This window comes from Neodiprion fabricii, chromosome 5 (genome assembly GCF_021155785.1).
Source record: "Neodiprion fabricii isolate iyNeoFabr1 chromosome 5, iyNeoFabr1.1, whole genome shotgun sequence".
In the NCBI taxonomy this organism is placed as follows: Eukaryota; Metazoa; Arthropoda; class Insecta; order Hymenoptera; family Diprionidae; genus Neodiprion; species Neodiprion fabricii.
The window spans coordinates 32,276,640-32,299,532 of NC_060243.1; the positions used below are offsets into that span (position 1 = coordinate 32,276,640).

General features: G+C 39.2%; 1 protein-coding gene across 3 annotated transcripts in view; it reads right to left on the minus strand.

Annotated features, from left to right (window-relative positions):
* The window catches only part of LOC124182753 (forkhead box protein P1-like), a 212,794-nt gene that overhangs the window by 101,753 nt on the left and 88,148 nt on the right, over window positions 1–22,893 (minus strand). For all 3 annotated transcript variants that reach the window (XM_046570395.1, XM_046570399.1, XM_046570400.1), the window contains one exon: window positions 16,676–16,783. In XM_046570395.1, the coding sequence (XP_046426351.1) occupies window positions 16,676–16,783 (108 nt within the window). The remainder of the gene's footprint in view (window positions 1–16,675; window positions 16,784–22,893) is intronic.

The window sequence follows — 22,893 nt, forward strand, 5'->3', positions numbered from 1 at the left end:
TGATGCTTAGACCTTGTAGACGTTATGAAAAATGGTGAGGTTCTTTTTTTCTTTCATTTTCTTTCTGCTCCTTCTTTTCTTTTTTTTTTTTTCTTTAGCTCTCGTCGAGGGGTTACCTCCGCGGGGTGCAATCATTTCCTTATTGCGATATTGATACGTTACTTTGATAATATGGGTTACCACCATCACCGTCTCTATGCCTCTTCCACCCTCATTCTGTCGCCCTTCTTCTTTCCCGAACGAACGTTGAGTAGCAGCAGCAGGATGGGACGGAGGGGCGGAATCCCGATTCCCATATCCTTCCGAGCCATCGATTCAAGGATTAGGTGGCAATTTTTCAAGCCTATACCGAATAATTACTCAATTTTTCCCCGCGAAGCCCTTTTCTCAACGCGCTCTCTCCGTCTGCAAGCTCAGCTATACATTCCCACGTGTGTTACATCGTCATACACAGAACCGCTCGCGCATAATATCTTATGTATTATACATACAGCCATACTGCACACTCATCTGATCGCAAAAACCTTCCATTATCGAAAATTATCGATGCGTAACAAATATCGCTTCAAGCTGGGACGAGACGAGGCGATAGCTGTACTTTTTATGAAAATTTTTCACCTTTTTGTACTCGCAATTTCTGTAGAGAGTAATTATACAATACTGTTGCGCGATTCACCAAATCGATGGTAAATTGAATCTTTCCCAATATATCATTCGAATTTTTAATCAATCACACAGAATTTTTTTCCAATCATCGTCACTCACAGACTTGTTCACTCGGTTTCTTATTTTCTGTTTTTCTTCTTCTTTTGCATCGAGTCATAAGCACTTTTTTTTTTGTTTTTTTTTTTTTTTATTTTCTCGTGCGCGCCAATAAATATTCGACGTCCCCCCTTATACATTTCTTCTCGGCAAAATCCGACGCGATTTTCCTCGCCAGGCTTAGCCGAGTTTTTTTATCCACCCCAATACCTCGCCTCCTGTTGTCTTATTTTAAATCTCCAATTATCACGACTCGTCAAACAGCGACAACGCGCAGTCCCGCAGCTACGGAGGGAGTCGCGTCGTCTTGACTCTCTAAAATACCCCCGCTTGCCTGTATGTGCCAGTGAAAGAAGAAGAAGTGGAAGAAGAGGAGGAAAGAAAAAGAAAAAGAAAAAAACAAAAAAAAAAAAACAGAAAATGAAATAAAATATAATAAGAAAGATATCGTGAAAACCAAGAGCTCAGCGCTTTCGCCTGGCGTTGGCATCTCCTGCTTTTTTATTACCATCACGACGGAAAAGGAAGGAACAAACCCCATGAAGAATTTTCTACCATCATCTCAATTCAATCATTTTCCGGAGCTGGTTAGGGAGAAAAAAATTAGCAAGTAAGATTGTCAACAATTTTGTCAATATTTGCCAACATCCTTCAGTTGTTCATAATTCATCATTTATGCTTGATAATAGTAATAATAATTTCGTCACGGTTTGAAATTTTTGGCTCACGTATAGCCACGTAGAATACGTTGCATGGGATAATAAGGAGGTGGCTAATAACAAGCCTAGGAAAACTCACTCGACTCGGCCACTCTCGAGCACGCGGTAGAAAAATGTTTCTATTTAGTAAGGTAAGCTCGCTTTATTAAGAGAAAGCTCAGTTTCAGCCCCTCCTCGCAGTATTTAAGGAAATCTGTACAACCGCACTCAAGAAAATCCGTGCAGTAAAAGAAAATGGAAAATCAAGATGGAACGAAAGACTCGTCTTTGATTGACCTCGATACGAAAACTGTATATTTTTATCTCTTGTCTGATAATCGAATTCAACAGCTTTGCGGAAAAATTGCGTATCTCCGGTGATTGAGGCTGGAAAAAGCACAAAAAGCAGACAACGGAGTAGCCTGAAAAATAGTGAAACACTCTATTCGCCGATTATTGGGTGCAGCCGAGACGCGTAATTTTCTTCTAAATGCGAAGGACTCCTCGACCCCTCGACGGTGAGATATAACGTGAGGCGGGTGAGCCTTACGGGGGTTGATTTTGGGGGTGAGGAATAGCGGGGGTTGAGAACCGGCCGGGATGAGAATGGGGACGGGGTAAGACCACCAGCAGCTCTTTAAAAGAAAGTGGGATAAACAGACAGTTTTATACAGGGAGAAAAGGGAAATGTAAATTTTCATCGAACTGGAAGTAAGAGAAAGAATATAAAGGCTCCCGTGAATTCTGCGGGTAGCTGTCTCGGCATCGAACTTTGCGCAGCCGTTTTTCCCCCACTCATTACGGTCCTTCGATACACAAAACAAACGAAAAGATGAAGTGAAAAATCGAAAACGATTTTCCCACATTTCTAAAAACCCGAGAGATTAACAACTCCTGAAATCTGGTGTAAACCTTTCCGAGAATCTTGTCGAGTCTCTTGAAATCTTTGAGAACTTCTGAAATTTGGTGGAATCTTTTGAAATCGTTTAAAGTCTTTCATAATTTTTGGAAATGTTCTGAAATCTCCGCAAAAGATTAGAAATCTTGAAATCACTTGCACTCCTTTAAGATCCTTACAAATCATCTGAAATCGTCTAAAATCTTTTGCATTCCTTTGAAACCATTTGTAATATTTTGAAATCCTTCGAAATTCTCGTGATTTTCGAGATGTTTGAAATCATCCGATGTCTCTTGTCATCTTTTGAAATCGTATGAAATCTCTTGAAATCTTTTGCAAGCTTGTGAAATTTTTAATAATCTTTGAAAATTTCTCAAAGTCCCTGAAATCTCTGTAATCTTTTGAAATCTTTTGAAACCTTTGTAACATCGAAGTCAGGTGTACATTAAACCCATGAGCGATTAATTCCTCGTGAAAACCCGTCCGATGCGCCCGTTTTTCGATAGCTCAATTCTTTTTCTCCCAAGGTAAATTGCATCGGCATTCGGTGAAAATTCGGAATTCAAAAATGGGGGGACTAGAGGAACGAGTGGATCAAGGAGTTGAGGATCAGTCGAGTCCAGAGGTATAAGGGTATAAGGGATTTCGAAGGATGTGGACGTGACGGGAATATCTATTCGCGCCGGTCGAAGGACGACGACACACCGGGGCGCAACAGTCAACACCGAGGGTCTTTCCCGAGGTCCTAATAATGTCCTGACGACTTCCGACGCGTCCTCTTCTGGGTTTTACGAGGACCCTACTCTACACCAGTCGTTTCGCCGCCTCTTCTTCTCTCTTAACGCAATATCTCGGCTGTCTTTTCCCATCCGCAAGTGAAAGGAATTATTAATTTCGAATACGTGTTATTGCACAGAATTTTACGCTTTTATCACTTTTTTTTTTTTTTTTTTTTATCTCCCCACTCCACACTTTGCTACGGATTTTAACCCCATTTGTTTTGTCACTGTGCTTTGAACCAGTTTTCTTGAAAACTCTTCCTAGCGACGCGACGCTGCAGGTGGATAATTATTTCATTCAGAAGGCAGGAATTCTGTCACGTATACAATTCGTTCTTCAGCCCCGGCTTTTTATTTCTCAAAAACCTAATTTCCGAGAGTTGGTAGGAAAAAAAAAAAAAAAAAAAAAAATCATAAAACTCAGACACGTTTCATGCGCCTAAGAAAATTCTTTTCTCGCTAACAAAAATTCCACGGTAACTGCGAATATCTTTCGCAAGCCGTTATTTCCCCTGCATACATCCCTTTCAATCTTTCGATCTTGTTTTACCTAAACGTGATAAGAGAAAATTGTTCAAACTTTGTACGGAATATAACGTCAATTAAAATTAAAACAAGCATTTCAATTCTTCGTTGCAACATTCCACATTCGATCTGACGTGAAAAGATAGTTTGCATGCGAGGTAAGAAACTTTAGTACTCGCGCGAATGCTAAGATTCAAAATTGTGCGATATTTTTACAGCTCACAGTGTTCACAATTCCGATGTGGCGATAAAACCGTCACATAAATCGGACAACTATGGTATGCTGAAATAAGATTCAGTAAAAGTTTTCAAATGAACTTTTCAGAGCTCTGTACAGATGATAAAAAATATCCAAAAGAAATGAAGTGTAATGTAAAATATTCGAATGAAGTGAAAAATAGAGCGCAGCATATGTAGCAATAATTTTTTCTCCGTGACAACAGTTGTAGATACACCGAAATGCTTATATGGCCATACCTCTATCGTAATATGAGCAATACAATTCAATCGATAACTGTTTATATTGTGCATACATATACAAGTTACACATAGGCACGTGTATATTCTGCGGCACGGTCACTATCTATCTATTCGTGTCGACGCGACGGTATCTTTCTCCTCTGTGACAAAACTCAGTACCGGATATTGTTGCTATGTGTACAATGATATCCGCACCAGCATGGGATGCGGAACAAGCTTTGATTGGTAAAGCCGCCCCTCCTCAAAAAAAAAAAAAAAAATAAAGAAAATAAAGAATAATAAAAATAACGTAAAATAAAATAAAAATCCAATGTCACGCGCTACTCGAGCTCTACTTCAACAATTTATTTCACCATACAATTTCGGGCGAATGACGATCGTGTTTGACCAACCAAAAGTCGACATATGTTCAAAATTTGTCCAGGGAATTAACTGTTTAAGGTAAACTCGACGCGCCAAGTGGAAATGGATATAAATATTCGCAAATATATATATATATATATATAATATTTTTCGTTGTTCATTTTACTCGTTTTTTATAGGCTTGTTGCATAGTGGTACGAATTATTTAATCGAAATTTTACATCACGTGTGTTTTTAATATGCGATTAATATTACGAACACTATGCAGTCATTTATTGCTCATTATATGTTGATGTAGACAAAACACGATGAGTGGGAATCTGTTCGAACGAGACGACGATGACTTGCTGAATTGCAAACAAAATTTTCAGTTTCAAGCACGTGTCTGGACCTGATAATAATCACGAGACTGAAGTCGTTGCATTGACGAAACGAAATATGGAAACAACATTTTACACGAATTATTTTGCATTCATTTTGAAAATGCTTTGAAGGATTCGAACTTGGGAAATATTAACATGTCTTGCTTTATTATAACGACACATGGTTGACTGAATTTCAAACAATACCAAAGTTGTGGAATACCGATTTTTTCAATGACAATCTCTCGTTACGCTAACCTCACGAAATTCAAACTCATCTTCAATCGAACACAGTTTCTAATATTCTACTTTTCGCATACGAACTTTCACCGATATCTCTGTTCTACTCGTAAAGACGGATGCGAATCTTTTTTTAAACGCCACATAGCACGAGATTCTATGAAATCAACTCGCACATTCTTCCCTCTCTTCGTCACAGATCATGGAAACACCGAGGTTCTGTCATAAGTTTTATTTACGATGACGCAATCGCGGAATATCTTTCCTGAAAGTTTCAGCTTGCTCCGTTTCAACGAACTTCCATACAGCTGGCGTTAGATGATCTACGCGACGGTGCGAATCCGTCTCGTCTGCCTTCGGGGAATAAACTGCAACGACTCACTGTTAGATATTGTGTGTCATGGGAAAGAAGGTCGGAATGAGAATACTCGCGAGGAAAGAAGTCTTGGCGAAATCTTGAGAACCGATCATCCAACGGTTTTTGAAAATTTGGTATTGGTATTCATGATTAACTCCCATGGTCACGAAATTCGACCATTCGAAGACCAGCGCATTTCAAAGAGGGTGCAACACTCGATCGGAAATATCCAGACGCCTTGTGAAAGGGGGGGGTGAAAATTCGATTCAAATGAAGAGCGCGCCTGCCAGCGTTCCATGTGTGCGACTCTGCACACGGCCGTGTTTGAGCTAGTCCTATACCTCCGATAAAATAACACAGGTTGTTATGGGAGAGCGTCGTCTGGAGCAGAGAACTCGGTAGAACGGAGCGGGACTATTGATGCAAAAATTTGAATTTCCCTCGCCGAGCAGTCCGCGGCTCTTTCCCGTTCCTCTTTCTCCGCATGTATATACATATCATCATGGTGGGACAGAAAGAGGCGAGAACCACTCGGCGTCGTCAGAATGGAATCAATATACAGCCCGGCGATAATTAGTGCGAGGATTTTTTTCCACCATGAGAGAAGCGGCGTCGGTTTTCCAGTCGCCAGGATTCCGAGGAGAGGATATGGTAATAGGAGTGACGTATCACGTGGGTGGAAAGCCCCGAGGTGCGGCTCCGCTGCCGGGGACCAGGAGGAGGAGTGAGCTCGTTTGGCAATCTTGGGGGATTCCCAGGATACAATGGGATCTCAATACATCACCTCGCTTAACCCACCTCACTTCTCCAGATGGCGTAATAGCTTAGGAGACTGTGTAATAGCCGGTGGTTCCTCTCTGAGGGTGCTGGGAGCCCCGTGCCGTCTACAGTTCAACAGGCCAAAATGGAACCATATGTCTCTGCTGCATTCACGTCGAAACCTTGAACACGTTCCTGAACACCAGGATTAATTGCTCTTACGGGATGCTGCATTGACTCTTGAAAGATCACTCGAAAACATGGCCCTATATAGCTCTAGAAGAACTCGGTAACCACGAATATCATATGGCTGGATTCGATATGTTTTAACAGTCAACTGGGTGAACCATCACTAGGATAACATCGGAAGATACTATGGAATTTTATAGGTTGCCAAGCTGGAACCATATATGTCTGCTGCATTCACGTCGAATTCTTGAACACGTTCTTGAATGCCAGGATTAATTGTTTTTTTATTGGGAGGCTGCTTCGACTCTTGAAAGATCACTTGAAAACATGACCGTATAGCTCCAGGAGAACTCGGATATGGTTTAACAGTCAACTGGGTGAACCATCATTAGGATAACATCGGAAGTTGCTATGGGATTCTATAGGCTGCGAAACTAGAACCATAAGTCATACCAGCATCGACGTCGAATTCTTGAACAGACTTCTGAAGACCACAATCAAATGCTTTCGCGGGATGTTGCTTGAACACTTCAAAGTTCATATCTAAAGACCGTCCCGCAGCTGCACAAGAACTCGATGAGTACGAATGTTCTGTATCTGGATTCGAGATGTTTGATCAGCCAACTGGGCAAACCACCACCAGGACATCATAATGCTATGGGATTCTATAAGTTGCTTGGTGTAATAATATGTACGTCTCAAGTATTTGAGTGGTTTTGAGAAAAGGAAGGCTTGTTTAATTTACTCGTGTGTTTGTCGTGCGATGATGAAACAGCCAATACGGTTTGGTCGATAGGTTCGAAACCGAGGCATTTGCTGGAGGAGAGACTAGAGAATCATTCTTCGGTTCCACGGAGGCGTTTGATTCCGCGATGCTGGCCACCTCGATGCATATTTACGGTGCTCGAAGCGTGGCGTTGAATATTTGCGAGAAAAATTGAACGGGATAATATTCCCGGTGCATCCTAGAGTCTCATCCATACGTTCCGGACGTCACCGGGGCGTTGACACTGTGCGAGGCTGGTTCTGCAGAGGCCCTCTCCCTCATCACTCTCCTCTCCTTCTCTCTCTGGTGGTCAGAACCTCCTCCTCCTCCTCTTCCTCCTCCTCCTCCTCCTCCTCCTCCTCCTCCTCCTCCTCCTCCTCCTCTTCCTCCTCCTCCTCCTCCTCTTCCTCCTCCTCCTCCTCCTACTCCTCCTCCTCCTCCTCCTCCTCCTCCTCCTCCTCCTCCTCCTCCTCCTCCTCCTCACCCTCCTCCTCTTCTCGCAGGTCGACTAGCCTCTCCTCTGCCTTTCCTCTTCTCTTCTCTCCTCTCCTCTCGTCGTGGCATCGTCGCCGTCGAAAGGCGGAGTCGACGTCGTGGACGCGCACCTTTCCACCTGCCCTGCCGAGCGACACGCCCCCGCAGAATTCTCTCAGCACCGCCTACAACCTCACCATCTCCTCATCCTCATCCTCATCCTCATCCTCCGCGTCATCCACCTCCACCTCCAACTTCTCCTTCGCCTTCTCCTTCTCCCACAGGCGAGGTCCTCCCGGCATCAAGATGCAAGGTGCGCTCTTATTACTGCCGTAGAGAGATCGAAAGAGAGAGAGAGCGAGAGAGGGCTGCTCTCCTCGAGATTTCCCACCATCGGGCGATGGTCCATTCGAGTGTCATCCGGATCTATGACACTTACGATCTCTGACCACCATCGATCCGCATCTCTTTTATCCATACTTCACTCTTCCACTGAGTAGGTATACGAAAATTGATGGGCCTGCTTCTGTCACATCGACAAGTGAAGTCAACGCGCATCAACTATTTCTCTGAGGAACTCTTCGACCATTCTTGTTTGGCGACACTGACTGGATGTGGGAGGAAACTCTCTGTACACACGGGGGGAATGAGAAAGAGACGGAAAAAGTGAAAGAGAAGGAGAAAGAGAGAGTAAGAGAGAGAGAGTAGAATGGAAAATGGCCGAAACAAATCTGGGCAGGTTGAAAGTGGGGAAGGGGAGGGAAGCCGAATAAAATCGAAGATGGCTTCGCAGGGTTGGCTGGCTCGCTCGCAGATTTTCTCCAACTATCAATCTTGACTGTTATTACTGGCCGAGTCAAGAACAAGGCGAGAAAGATGGCGGGGGTGGGTGAAGCAGAGCTGGCGAGGCGAAGGGGCACCCGGGCTTGTCTGGGGGTGGCTCAGCCGAGGCTGCCGGGGTCGAACCCAGGCATCTGGGCTTCTCACTAGTCGCTAGGTACGCCCGCGTCTGCCCTGATCTAAGTGAATACACCCACCTGCGCACATATTACCAGAATCGAGAAGAGGCGATACCCGTTTTTTACCTACAGTCGTGCGTTTCTCACCCTTTGAAGCTTTCTTCTCATCCCAGTCCATTCCGATGGATCTTTTACGTATACACGCTATTCCAATCACTCGACATTCACTTGGAATTCTTAATGTGCCTGATGATTGCAAGTTCGTTGTAGACGTCGAATAGAATGTGCATCATCTGTTATCTTTCCGCTTACTATAAACATAAACTTGAACCCTGCCATCTGATATTATGTTTCAACAATAATACGGCACTGTAAAAAATGGTGGTGTTAAAATTGACCAACATTTACCGGTACGAACTACTATATAATAGAACCATGTTTGACATCAATATTAATTCAGATTATAGTCTAAAGAAGTCCACTTTGCATTTTTATCATCGTGTGCGATGGTCCAAACGTTGATACCATCTATGAACATCGAGTCAAAATATCTTCCCATCCTAATTTCAAGGGATGGTAAAATCTAACTGTTGACCTCTAATAAGCAGATCAACATTCAGACGCTGTTTTAGAATTCTGTCGTTATATTATCCGAAGAAACAAGACAAACGTATTTGTAAATTTTCCGTCTCACAGATGAACAAGTTTCACTTATATCCTTGAAATCGTGTCATATATTCACAGATTTAGCTGAAAATTGGCATGTAATAGACATTTATTTTCAAGCAACAGAATCGGAAACAAGACACGTTGCAATTCCGTTTCTAAACTGAACTTGGAAGACACGTTAGGTAAACGTTACGCCCAGACAAACCCATACCCTGCACGTATAATCTGCCGGGTTTATAATGTGCAGGGAATAGAACTTGCCTCAGGTGAATTGACTCCATGAATCTGAGAGGTGCAGGAAAGACGGTGGTGGGGCTCAGTCTGAGGTTCGAGCTAAGAACTCGGCAGCCGCCGGGGGAATGGATTATAAATTTTTCATTAGATTTCCCTGTTTCCTGAATTATTGAGCACGACTAAGAATTTCACTGCGGTACAGCGGTATCGAGCTTTCTGTGTATACGTATAAACTAATTCCCACAGGCTGCGAGGTCGATTTCCAAAGTGCCTACGATAAACGTTGGATTACATCGATTTTGGACATCACGAACATGTCAATTTTCCAATCATCAAGGGGACTAGGACATTGAATACAACAACTATTTTTTTTTTTTCACTACATATTACCTGTGTTGTATAAAATCTATTCACCGTTATCGATCTTGACGTTATAAAATTCTGGAAAAAATTCCGAAGATCCAAACTGACAGCAACTTACGATGTATCAAGTTTAGATGAGATTTTTTGAAAAATAGTAATAAAAATATTGATTTTTCAAAATTTCTGTTTTAATCAAAATTTTCGAATGGATCTTCACCAGATACCTGCTTTTAGTTTTGAACCATTCACACGCACGAGGTGGACTTGATTTATGGATATTGGAAGTGTTCGGAAAAATTCTACATCACAAATTAGCCAGCATCAGTGCAATCGATGAAAAAATTTAAGATAACTTTAACCCCTAGATTCGTTAATCGCAGTTCATTCCCACGTATGAAATAGTAAATTTTTTTGCATGTACACACCGTTTGCAACGGAGATTTCAACATTCCTCGAAGGATATAAGAGACAGGAGTCGACGCGGCGAGGGTTTCTTTTCCTCCAAGGGGTTGTTTAGAGAGAGACGGACAAAGGTATACGCGGCGGGAGAGGAAGAGAGACAAATCGAGGGTGTATATAGGTATACGTAGCACGTGGGATGAGCTTCGTGCGCCTGCTTGCCTGCCTGTTTCTCTCTATATATATTTATCGGGGGTTGGCAAATCCCCCCCACTTGTTGTGCCTTGCTGTATAGTCTGTATAGCTCTGAGGATGGGATAGGGATGGGGGTAGGTTCTGTTGACGGTGAGTTTCTCCCTGTGTATCGAGAAACCTCGATGCTGGCCCAGGCGATGCTGCCGGCAAATAGGTGTACAGTGGTCACCACCATGGACGCCTAATCGAACACGGATTAATTTCAGCCCCCTTAAATGACCCGCCGCGGTGTTGAAAGGTATTCTTAAAACACCGTTGCTGGAGAACAGCAGCAACGAGTCATTGATTTTTCACTTTGATATGATAGAAGACAAATTCCCGGTACATGGTTTGTATTAATTGAACCGCTTTGGGGGTTCAATTCAAAGGAAACCGAAGTTGGGTGTGACCGAATAATTCGGTATGCGGAGAGTCGAGTCATTCATCTAGTGTAAGACTTTTGTTTAGCATTCAGCGCGAAAACCGGCCATCAAGCTCCTTACTTCTCGGTTTCGCACCCTCCGTTCCTCTCCTTATTTCACCTTTGTGAATTTCGTGCGAATTACCGCAGTGAGAGAAATCCACGAGAAACCAAACAACGATACAGTTCCAGTCGTAATCGAGTCGTACGAAATACTAGCGACTCGCTCCGAGAGCATAGACAGAGACACATACCGATAATTAATTAACGAGAAAGCGCATTAGTATGCGACATAGAAACGGTGGCAGGCAGCTTTCGGAAGAAACTACGAAATTCCGAGGATCTGCTGCATTGCAGGCTAGACTCGAGAGTCTGAGACTGAAAAGGAGGGGAAAGAAGCAGCGACCCGTCGTTCACATCCCGTAGGGTGGATTATAAAATAATAAAGAGAGAAGATTATAAGGTTCATCCAAGGTTCTTAAACGTCTTTGCTTTGGAGCTGAAGTCATGCTTCGTAATTTCCTGCAGTGAACGTATTATTATCTCTGAGTTAAAAATGACGAGTTGCGATCTGCATGTCTGGAGAACCCTACATGGGGCCTTTCGGAGTCATTGGTTTGAACGAAGGATGAATCCTCGTATCGAAGATATTGAAATCGCATGGAGTCTAGAATAGTCATCTCAGCTATTCATACTTCACATGTTGGGTTAGGAACATCATTGATTGGGGCCATCCGCACTGTTCAAGGACGTGCTGGATTAGGAACCTAATTGATTCAAGTCATCTGCACTATTCAAGGACATGTTGGGCTGGGAACCTCATTGATTGGAGGTATCTGCACTGTTCAGGGATATGTTGGGTTAAGAACCTCATTGACTGAAGTCATCTGCACTGTTCAAGGACATGTTGGATTGGTAATCTCATTGATTAAAGTCATCTGCACTGCTCAATGACATGCTGGGTTAGGAACATCATTGATTGGAGTCATCCGCACTGTTCAAAGACGTGTTGGATTAGGAACCTAATTGATTCAAGTCATCTGCACTATTCAAGGACATGTTGGGCTGGGAACCTCATTAATTGGAGGTATCTGCACTGTTCAGGGATATGTTGGGTTAAGAACCTCATTGACTGAAGTTATCTGCACTGTTCAAGGAGATGTTGGGTCAAGAATCTCTTTGATTGTGAGTTTGGTTGAGAAACCATTGACTTGATATTACGTAATACATTTTTACCTGAGTTTACTAATCAGCTTAGATTATTGATCAGAAATATTCTTGAAGTGTGTGAGAGAAGTGCAGATACATAATAATTTCGGTTCGGTTAATCGACGCCGCGTCTTATTAGTAGTCAGAGTGTAAAATCGTCGGGTGGGTTTGTAAATGCTAACAACGTTACGTAATTAGGTAAAAAGTTCTGTAATCAAGAAGTGGATCTTCTTCCCGCGGCTTGTCTCTCCAATTCGCATTAAAATAGTCGCGAGAGCTAGTGGAGAATAAAGACGGAGAGAGTGTGTGTCCTGCATATCTTAAAACCCTGGGGCGAGTTGAAACTCCTCTTCCTCTTTCTCAGTCTCATTCTCTCACTCTCTCTCTCTCTCTCTCTCTCTCGCTCTCTCTTTATTCGTCTTTCCTACTCCGTCTGTCGGCATGAAAAGCAACTTCGAGTTGTAGAATAAAAAAGAAACGACATTCTCAGACAAGCTATTTCTACAATTATAATCCACCAGCTGCTGATTTGAGATATCGACACTTTTTTGCATACTGCACACGTAATTATAAATATTTATCTGCTTTAAATTACATGAAATCTTGACTTGCTTAAAATAATCACTCTGTGTGCTTACTCGGCAACTCAATTACAGACCCGAGTGGATATATGTATACAAAGTGCAGTAAAACTGTTGTTGACTCGTAACAACATTTCCAACGAATTATGACGTGCTCGGTATTCGGTGACTCCGGCTTTTATTGACGTCACCTTGCTCTCCTCAAATGGTATCTCAGCATTCCGATAAATACAACGAGAAATACAAAACGCGGATTTAAATCTCCGTACAAGTCTGTAAAGTGAGGAGTAATTGCACACGCTCGTTATTCCGTCATCGTCGCTGTATCGTCTTCACTTTTTTTTTACCATGTCTATTATTTTATATTTTCGTTATTTTGCTTTCTTTCTTTTCCACTGTTCTCGATTCAATTCATTCAACTCTTTTCGCCGACGTTTCAACGCTCTCTTATCTTTCACCGCGGTACATTATTGCACGCCTTATCAATTACATTGACGGGATAAATTTTAATCGTTAAAAAAATGTGTATGAAGTAAGAGAAGAGGACAAAAAAAAAAAAAAAAGAAAAAGTGATGCCGCATAGTGATAACTTATATTCGTGTTATATACGAGAAGAGCGCAGGGTTAAGGTCGCGTTTCAGTTTCCGCTGCACTTCGTTACACGTCATTCGGAGAGTGGCAATCGATCGTAGCGTCGGTCAGAGTATAATTAGATTTCATTGAATGTCGCCTGGTCGGCAAGCATACATATATATATATATATATATGCTTTTCATTTTTTTTTGCTATTTTCAGTAAAGTTTTCATTTTTTTATTTTCTGTACTTTTAGGTTACGTGGATACGTTAATTAATACCGATTTCAAGCAATGCCAGAGTTTAGACTCGCGACTCACGGATCGTTATCTAATCTACGTATATACGTGTTATCCATACACATACATGTATATATATATATATATTAGATAACGATCCGTGAGTCGCGAGTCTAAACTCTGGCATTGCTTGAAATCGGTATTAATTAACGTATCCCCACGTAACCTAAAAATACAGAAAATAAAAAAATGAAAACTTTACTGAAAATAACAAAAAAAAAAATGAAAATTTTACTGAAAATAACATAACGCACGAAATTTATATTCTTATGCCTCGAGATTCCAATTGAAAATAATGCAATGTGAAAAACAAATTTTGAGAAACCTGGATAGAAAAGGAATTCACGTTATTATCACTAGAAATCGAGTCGTTCTTTTTCCGTAACTTTTTTACGGTAAACGCAACACTTCGACTTCTCTTTACGCTTCTTTGATTTATCATGTATTTGATCCACTCGTTGACTCAACCTTTGAAAATTCACGATTCGTACAAGGCGCGGCTGTGTTTCACATCCGGATTGTTAATTAGCTTTGATAAAAATCATTTGCGCCCTAATTGCCTTAATTAATTGACCGATTCAATGCCGATTCGCCGTTCGGTCGTGATATTACAAAGAAATACGCGTTGTTCCGAATCCGAGTGCAAATATATCCCGTAAGAAAGTTCCCGCAAACATTTATGATGGAAAAGCTGCATTGGCACGCGTATCGTTGAGATAAAGCTCTCCCGGTCACAACGTTGAATGCGGCGTATAGAGAGACTTTTATGCCTGCGTAACTTCTTTCCCTCGGTATTGTTATATCTCTGGAATAACGGGTATTACTGGTCTATAGGAACTTATTTATTGTAACCGTGCTGTGACGTAAGATAAAAGAAAAAAGAAAAAAAGAAATAAATAAAAGTAGCACGAAACGATTCTTCTCGATCCTTGACCAATTTCTACGAGCTTATCGATCATATTAAGGAAGAAATTAAAAAATTTAAAACGATTGCCGTTATTTGAGTCTTGTTTCGGTCTTGGTGTGATTTTTTTTTTTTTTTTTTTTTTTTAATTTTTAAACCATAATACGTATACTTTTGATTTTTATCCAAATTTCTTTTGCAATCGTCCCAACGCTGAAACGATACCCTGAATTTTTTCAGGTCTTTTCTTTCACTGGTTAATTATTTATAAATATTGAGAGTGATTTTGATGAAGACACTTTTTTAAAATCTCAAAAACAGTATTTTTTTCAAACATTTCAAAACGATGTCCAGAATGAGTCGATTATTCTTCTATTTTTTTTTTTTTCAACTTTTAATCTTCTTGTTCAACTGAAAGATTGTTTAAACGATCCGATAGTTTACAGAAATTCTCAAAACTTCTATTTTTCACTTAGAACATTTCTGGACCGGTTTCATTATCAACTTGATAAGAAAAAGTTGAATGTGCCAAAAAAAAGCAGACAGAAATCGCTTCATGATGGAAAACAATCTAGTAATGTGCAGAACTGAAGTTTTGGGAATTTTTCGTAAATTTTCAAGCCGTTCGAACAATGTTTTAGTTGGCTGAAAAGATTGAAAATGGTGAAAGAATATGTAAAAAAAAAATCGACCCATCATGGACCTAGTCTCGAAATATGTGCAATGTAAAATACAGTTTGTAAGAATTTTAAATAAGATCTTTTTCAAAATCACATTGAATATTTATAAATAATTGGGCGGTTGCATGAAAAAATCTGCAAGAATTCAGAGTACTGTTTCAGAGTTGAGACAATTGCTGAATAAATTTTAAACAAAATCAGAAATGGTGAAATGGTCAAAAATATATTGAAAGCTTGTTTCGAATCGTAGTAAATAAAGATTGTTAAACAAAAATCTTGACAATCCTCTGACACAAGCGGCAAAATAAGATCGGATGTAAAAACGATGATTTTCTTCGCAGGTAAACGGTGAAAAATGAGGTTTACATTTTCCCATCAATTTTTTCCACCAACCTCAAAATAATTATGTTAAATATTTTTCCACAAGCTAGCTATTCGAGAGTGCAGAAGAATCATGAGAGAAGAATTTATAACAGGGAGGGTATTAAAGGAAAATAAAAGGCGAGACGAAGGAAGGAAGGAAGGGAAGAGGAAAAGAAGGAACGACGTCGAGGGGACGAGTTTTTAAAGAATCGAGGCAAGATAAACAGCTTTTTGAGAAAACAAAGCAAATTATTAATACACCCACGTTTTATACACTGTCTACCCACCATATCCGAGTCGAGATACCTGAGGGGGTGTTGAATATAGTGAAAAAGAAAATTTCGGAATGAGGAAAAACGGGGAATTGCTGAGAAAAGGGACAAAACCGAGGTCCCTGCAATTTTTACACTCGCCGGATGACAACGAGTGGATATAAATGTTCCTCTTTCGAGAACATTCGGTATCCGGAAAATTATTTTCCCGCATACAGTCAAAACCCCGAAGTATGCGATGCGAATTTCCTACCTCAAAATCACAGGGCAAAAGAAAAAAAAAAAATTAAAAAATTGTATAATTTTCTTCTCTTTGTAAACCAGGTTCAATTATTATTCGTCTGAATATTTTTGGTACCGTTTATTTTTTTTTTTTTTGTTTTATTCATTTTTAATCTCAAATTTATGTATTTTTCAAAGCTCTGTTACAACACTTCGATGTGGTAGAAAATTATTAAACAATGTTTGAAATAAAAAAGGAAAAAAAAACGAGGAAAGAAAAATTAATGAATAGATTCCAACGAAACAAAAAAAAAAAAAAAAAAAAAATACAGACACAAAGAAAATCGAAATATCGGATAGAATAAAATTAGTACAATTGAATTATTCTTGCGTTAAAAATAACACGTCGGTCGCTGTTTTCACGCTTCGTGATTAAACGTAACGTTGAATATTTACGATACATTACCTGATATATATACGTATAAAATATAACCGAATACACAGATCGCGATGCGACTCGCTCAAAATTTTAGACGATAAACAAAACAGGTGAAAGATATTGTAAGAGTGATTTGATGAGAAAAAAAAAAAAAATAAAAAAAAATTGTTGGGTAAAGAATAAATAAATGTTTCACTTACACCGTATCGTGATTGACCTCTCAGGCTCGATTGCCAAGGCACTGCTGTTGGCTGAAAGTGTTCCTTGATCCAGGACCCGTTGTCGAAAGGATTCTCGCCTAAATGACCCTGTGAAAAAAAAATTACCGTGTGAAGAACGAAAAAATTATGAAAATTCAGGATGACTTTTGAAAATACACTTCCTCGAAATATTCTGAATGATAATTTTCGCGCAATTTCAGTCAAGCAATTTTACAGTACCAAGCTGCAGGTAGTGTGTGAAAAATATTGAATGAATTTGGATAGTTGAAAAAAAAACTGTCAAAACGGTAAAAAAAAAAAAAAAATTAAATCAATTCCACTTAAGGGGGGATTTAGAGGAATTTCAGATCATTTTTTTTTTTTTTTTTTTTCTCTCATGCGGGTAAAAGTTTAAAATATTTTTAAAGGTCTTGGGTACGCATTTCTACAACGTATCTTACAAAGTAAATTTACCTCATTAAATCCTCTTTTCGACGCGTATCAAGTTGATCCGCAAGGTGCAATTTCAATAGAGTGTACGAAAGGTGGAAATTCATTCCACGCAAGGTTTCTCGCTTAATATATGCAGCATGAGCATAAGGATTCTTCTGGCATAATATACTTCCAAATGCCCAAAAATTGTCACAAAACTTTCTCAATAAGTAATGTTCTTGAAACTATGAATTCACAAAGCACTCGCACCCAAATTACTCAAAGTGTTTCAGTTTCTTTGAAAAAAAGAGAGAGAAAAAAAAAAAACAACTCCCAATTTTGAACCATCCCAGCTGTACCTCCCCCCCCCCCCCCCCCCTCTCTTATTCCACTAACTGCGGTTGAAAAAATAAACATAATAACACTTTTTCAAGTACGATTGTATTATTTTGATTAAACGGATCTAAAATGAATCCGATTTAGCAATTTCGTTTTAGTTTCCTACTTGTTTTGTTTTATTGTTGGACGGTAGATCAGATTTTTCGTACTGACTTTTGTTTTTTTTTTTTTTTTTTCTGTTCGTTTTTGTCTCTCTTTACGCGTACCTGAGGCCTCAGATGAGGATTTTCTTTCGCGACGTCCTTGTCACACCTAATATAAGAAGAATAAGAAGAAGACGAGGAAGAAAATTTTGTAATATATTCCCACCGGGTGATTCCGGCTCGGGCAACTTTACACCCCGTAAGCCTTATTTTTCTTTTAACTTAAACTTCTATAACCTAGAGGTTTCCCGAAGAAGCGGGAAGATGCGGGAAAAGACACCCGGGCAGCAGCCCCTCGGCCCCGCCACTCTTTCGAATAAATCACAGGGTATAATGAGTACAATTTATCTTCCTTGCATGGTGTGCAGGGTACAAGGTATAATAAAAGGTGTGTTTGTGTGTGTTTTTGCGTGTGTGTGACTCCCGGTTGCTGTGGTCCAGAGATCAACGCGGGAATCTCTTTCTTATTTAATTTTTTCTTATCCTCTCCTTACTCGCGTTACACAAAATTGAATAACGTTGCGATTCGGTTTTCCTCGATTTTTTATTTGTTTGATTGATTTTTTTTTTTTTTTTCTTATTTATTTCTCTCGCACAATTTCGCACGGATTCAAAATTTTCTTCGACGTAGCTTAAAATTTGTCTGATTTTATTCCATGAGTCTTCTTTCCAAAACCTCATCACACGTTTGGGTACAAATTTTTTTAATCGAACGAATCGACGTCGCGATACGAAAATAATTAAACAAAAACAATTGTTCGGAATTTTGTCCGATTTTTTTATTTTTTTTTTTTTTTGTTCATTTGTGTTTCACCGTTGCTTGTTTTTACGGTTTCGGGATAATTTTACGATAGATAAATGCGCATTGAACGGTTAAAGAGTGAAACGCACAGGGGAAACAAATATACACGTATATATATATAATTATATATACATATGTGTGTGTGTGTGTGTACGTATATAATATCCAGATATGTAATATATTTTATGACAAGCGGGGGGGTTGGCTCGGGGGCAAAGGCTCGAAGGTGATTGTAATAATATTTCAGAAAGAGATTTATGCAGCATTTCAGATTGCCCCTGTACATAAAACGCATTTAAAATTCCTGAGGCACGCGAAGGCCGATTTCGCGACTCGCGATAAAGAGGGAGGTACTGTAAGAGAGCGAGGAGGGGAGGGGGTGGAATAAAAAAAAAAAAAAAGAACGAAAAAGGAAAAAGGATAGATAGATAGAGAGAGAGAGAGAGAGAACAGAGAGGTGCCAAGGGTAATTGGCAATATCTATCGAATTTAAAAGTAAATCTCACCGAAAAAAAGGGGGGCAAGAGAAGCAAAGAAAAAAAAAATAAATAAAAAAAAAAGAAAGAAAGAAATACCGCCCCGTCGGAATACGCCTAGCGGGGTTGATTTTGAAGGGGCAATAAAACACCTTTCAAGTATCGCCAGCATGCAGCAGCAGCAGCAGTAGCAGATTTAGACGTGCTACGGATACTTCCAAGTTTAAATTGTCTCACATTATTTCATACCGTGTATCGCCAATTTATAAATCAATGAAAAGAATGTACCGGATTTTATTTTTTTTTTTTCTGTTTTTCTCAACTAGAAATTACTAGAAATTGGTATAAACTAATTTTTGTTGATGTGATTGCTTTTCAAATTAAAAAAAAAAAAAAGAATTAACACAAATTTTCATACAATATTTGCTCTAAAAGAAACCAATTCTTCGGCGCTGTTTAGATTACAGAAATTTTTTTTATCCAAAGAGTAAAACGATGTTCCTAAGAATTGAAATCGGTTTTGTTCTCTAGCTTGCGAAAGTTGAAAAACTCGGTCTACTAAACTCATTTCTTCGATGATCGATGATCGGTCACGATTTGAGTTTAGTTTCGTATAAAAGGACCGTTTTCTCCGCCGATAAAGAAATATGAATGTATAGAAACAATTGAACTCTACCGGCCGGCTTGATTGTACCCCAGAAATATTTTCATCCGTAAGTCAGGGTAGCCAACTTTGTACTTATAACTCGAAGCGTGGCATGAAACGTCAGAGCCTCTTCCGCGTCAAGTAGCGAATTAAAATAAGATTGTTTCGATGAAATCGTAGAAGTAATCGGTGATCGGTCAATTGACGGTAAAAGCTTAGCTTTACCGAATCGCAAAGTGAAATATTTAATATCCAATCAGCCTTAGAAATAAATTCGCAACGTAACCTCTTTAAATCGCGTTTGACAGCTGAAATTTAAGTTGGCCAGTCTGCGTGAAGAAGCAAATCTCGCGCATGCGCAGCCAGGCGGTGATACTAGTAATTTCAACGTCTCCTCCGTCGGTACATCTCCAACCGTGAATAATTATTTACATTGAATTCTACGAATAGAAAAAAAAAGAAAAGAAATCCTGATAAATATCAGAGTTGTTCGAGTAAATACATGAAAAAAAAATTATCAAATTACTCGTCGCGCATACGAATCAACCGGGATTTTCGGAATAATTTTATCCAAGTTCCTGCTAAACTCCCGCCCTCCTTAAACCGTTTGACAAGGTAAAAGACAACGACTGCAATAATAGCCGTAATTTCGTGCAATTTCGTATACATATATATATATATATATGTATATACGTGCAGCTTAAGCGCATGGAAAGTGGAAGGGTATAGAAGCGGAATAAGAGATGGAAAAGGAAGAGAGGCTTGGCTGGCAGAGAGGGAGACAAAGTTGCGGATTGAAAGAGTAGCAAAACGGCCGGGGGAATTAACGCGTGGCTGGTCGAGAGGCATTTAAAATTCGAACACCAGCGTGGATTCGTACGAACTAGGTACGATTTTACACACACGCGCGCATACATGTATATATATATATATATATATATATATGTAAATAAATGTGTGCGATGCGTGTAACGCGTGCATGTGTGTAAACGATACATGGAGTAGAGCCGGCAATATACGGTGGCTAGAACCGCGCGTATACTGCCTCTAAAAATAAATATGTTGTTTATTCACAAGTAAACCGGATGCCGCTGTTTGCTTAAGAACAAATTGTTTTGTTAAGTTTGCCGGTTGCCCGGGTTAACTCTCCTCCCTTTCTCTTTCTCCCTCTCCATCTCTCTCCCTCCCTCCCTCCCTCTCTCTCTCTCTCTTACTATATATATTTACACGTACACACACACACACACGTACATATTTATATATTATATGTTACTGCTCACGCAGAAGCATGTATACACACAGCTGCGCAACAGCCATCGTAAACTGAGAGGAAGAAGGAGGAGGAGGAGGAGGAGGAGGAGTTTGAGACATTTTCTAAACACTAATAACAACCGGTAATAATTGTAATCGTAAGAAGAATTTTGTGTTCTTGTTTATTTGTTTCAAATTTTCATTCGTCTTCTTTTCTTTTCTTTTTTTTTTTTTTTATCTTTCGATTGCAAAGAGCCACACCTTCTGACGTGACCGTTGTCAAGAACAGCGAACAATTGTGTGTTTTTGTTTGTTTGTATTCATTTTTTACTCTTACATTTCTGTTTTTTTTTTGGATCGAACGAATTCTCATCAATTCAAAGCGTTCAAACATGACCGTTGAAATATTACAGACCGCAAAGAATTTTTAAGATATGTATCAAGAACGGTAGCTTTCAAACGGGAATACATCATGAATGACGATGGTAGGGAAATTTCAATCGACGATTAAACATAGCAACAACAAAAGAAAAAAAAGAAAAAAAGTAGTTTATATGAAAAAACTAATCACGAATGTGTCGAAGCAGCGATCAAAAATTACCCCAAAGAAATAAAAAAAATACCGAAAACCGAGTTTCAATGATAAAAAACCGTTTAAACCTCTTACAATATTGGCACAGAATGTGTGGAATGTTAACAAGAGTGGCGAAAAAATGGGTTAAAAATTGTTTGAACGGTAAAATTTCGAACGGGGAAAAACGTGTTCGATATATGTGTACTAATTGGCGAAAAATAGAAACGGTAAATAATAATAAATTATTCAATGAATTATATATATATATATATATATATATATATATATATCGAAAATACGAGAAAATTTACGGCTGAGTGGAAGTTTTTATTTGTCTCAGAATCCCCGCGAGTTGGGAGAATCCTACGCGTATAAACGGGGAATTATAAAAGACAATTAAAATTGTTTCACGTAATCGGTGTTGCGCGAGCTTGCAGGAGTATAAATATCGTTGCGGAGTTACAAGCTGGTAAGGCGTAAGGCAGGCAACAGAAGCTTGCAGCCCGAAACGAAATCGGAAATTCGTTGACGCCCGAGGGGCTGAAGGATGTAAAATTTGCTCCCCATTTCCGCCTCCCCTCGTAGAGAAAGAAACACGCGAAAGATATCCAGATTATCACGTTATAGTTTTTTTTTTTTTTTTTTCATTATCTCGCAACGATAAATATTAAGAATTATTACGTACATTTGTTGCACTTTCACGCGTGTTGGAGGCCGATTAAACAACATGCAAACGACGGGTGATTCGGGAAAAAATATTTTCGCAAATTGCATTAACAATAAAAAAAAATAAAAAATTCCGCATAAACATTCTTCAATCGCGTTCCCCGATGACGACGCGAGGATAAGTCAGAAAACAAAAATCTACATTCTCTCTCTCTTTCTTTCTCTCATTGTAGTGAGAAATGTTTTTTAATTCGTTTGTTGTCTGATTTTTCAATTATTTCTTCTCGACGCTATTTTCATATTTTTAAACAATGAACGTACAATTTAAAGTCGTCAAGATCGTAGAGGAATGGTAAAATGTTGCAAAAAAATTACAGCCGGTTTATAAATTGCCTTATGTATATATATATATATATATTGTTGTTTATTCTGTACAATTTCGTATATTTACTCACACACATTTTCATATCGTTTTGCAACAGCCAAGCGATCGAATTATCGCTTCGTATCGGATCGGGGTAAAAGTGAAAAACACCTGAGCAAACTACATAGAATACAACGAATTGAAAAAAAAAAAAAGAGAAGAAGAAGAAGCTGAACTGATCGATGAAATTGATGAAAAAAGAGTAAAAAGAAGTAAACTACAATAACAACGAAAATAATATTGCTGTTCGCAATTTTATTTCTGCTATAGTTTTTAAGTGTTCGTTTTTTTCGTGTCTATACTTATAATATTTTATATTTATAATTATGGATGTTTAAAAATAGTCGAGAAAAAAAAAAAAAATGAAGCAAAAATTACTATTAATATAAGACCAAAGATGATGTT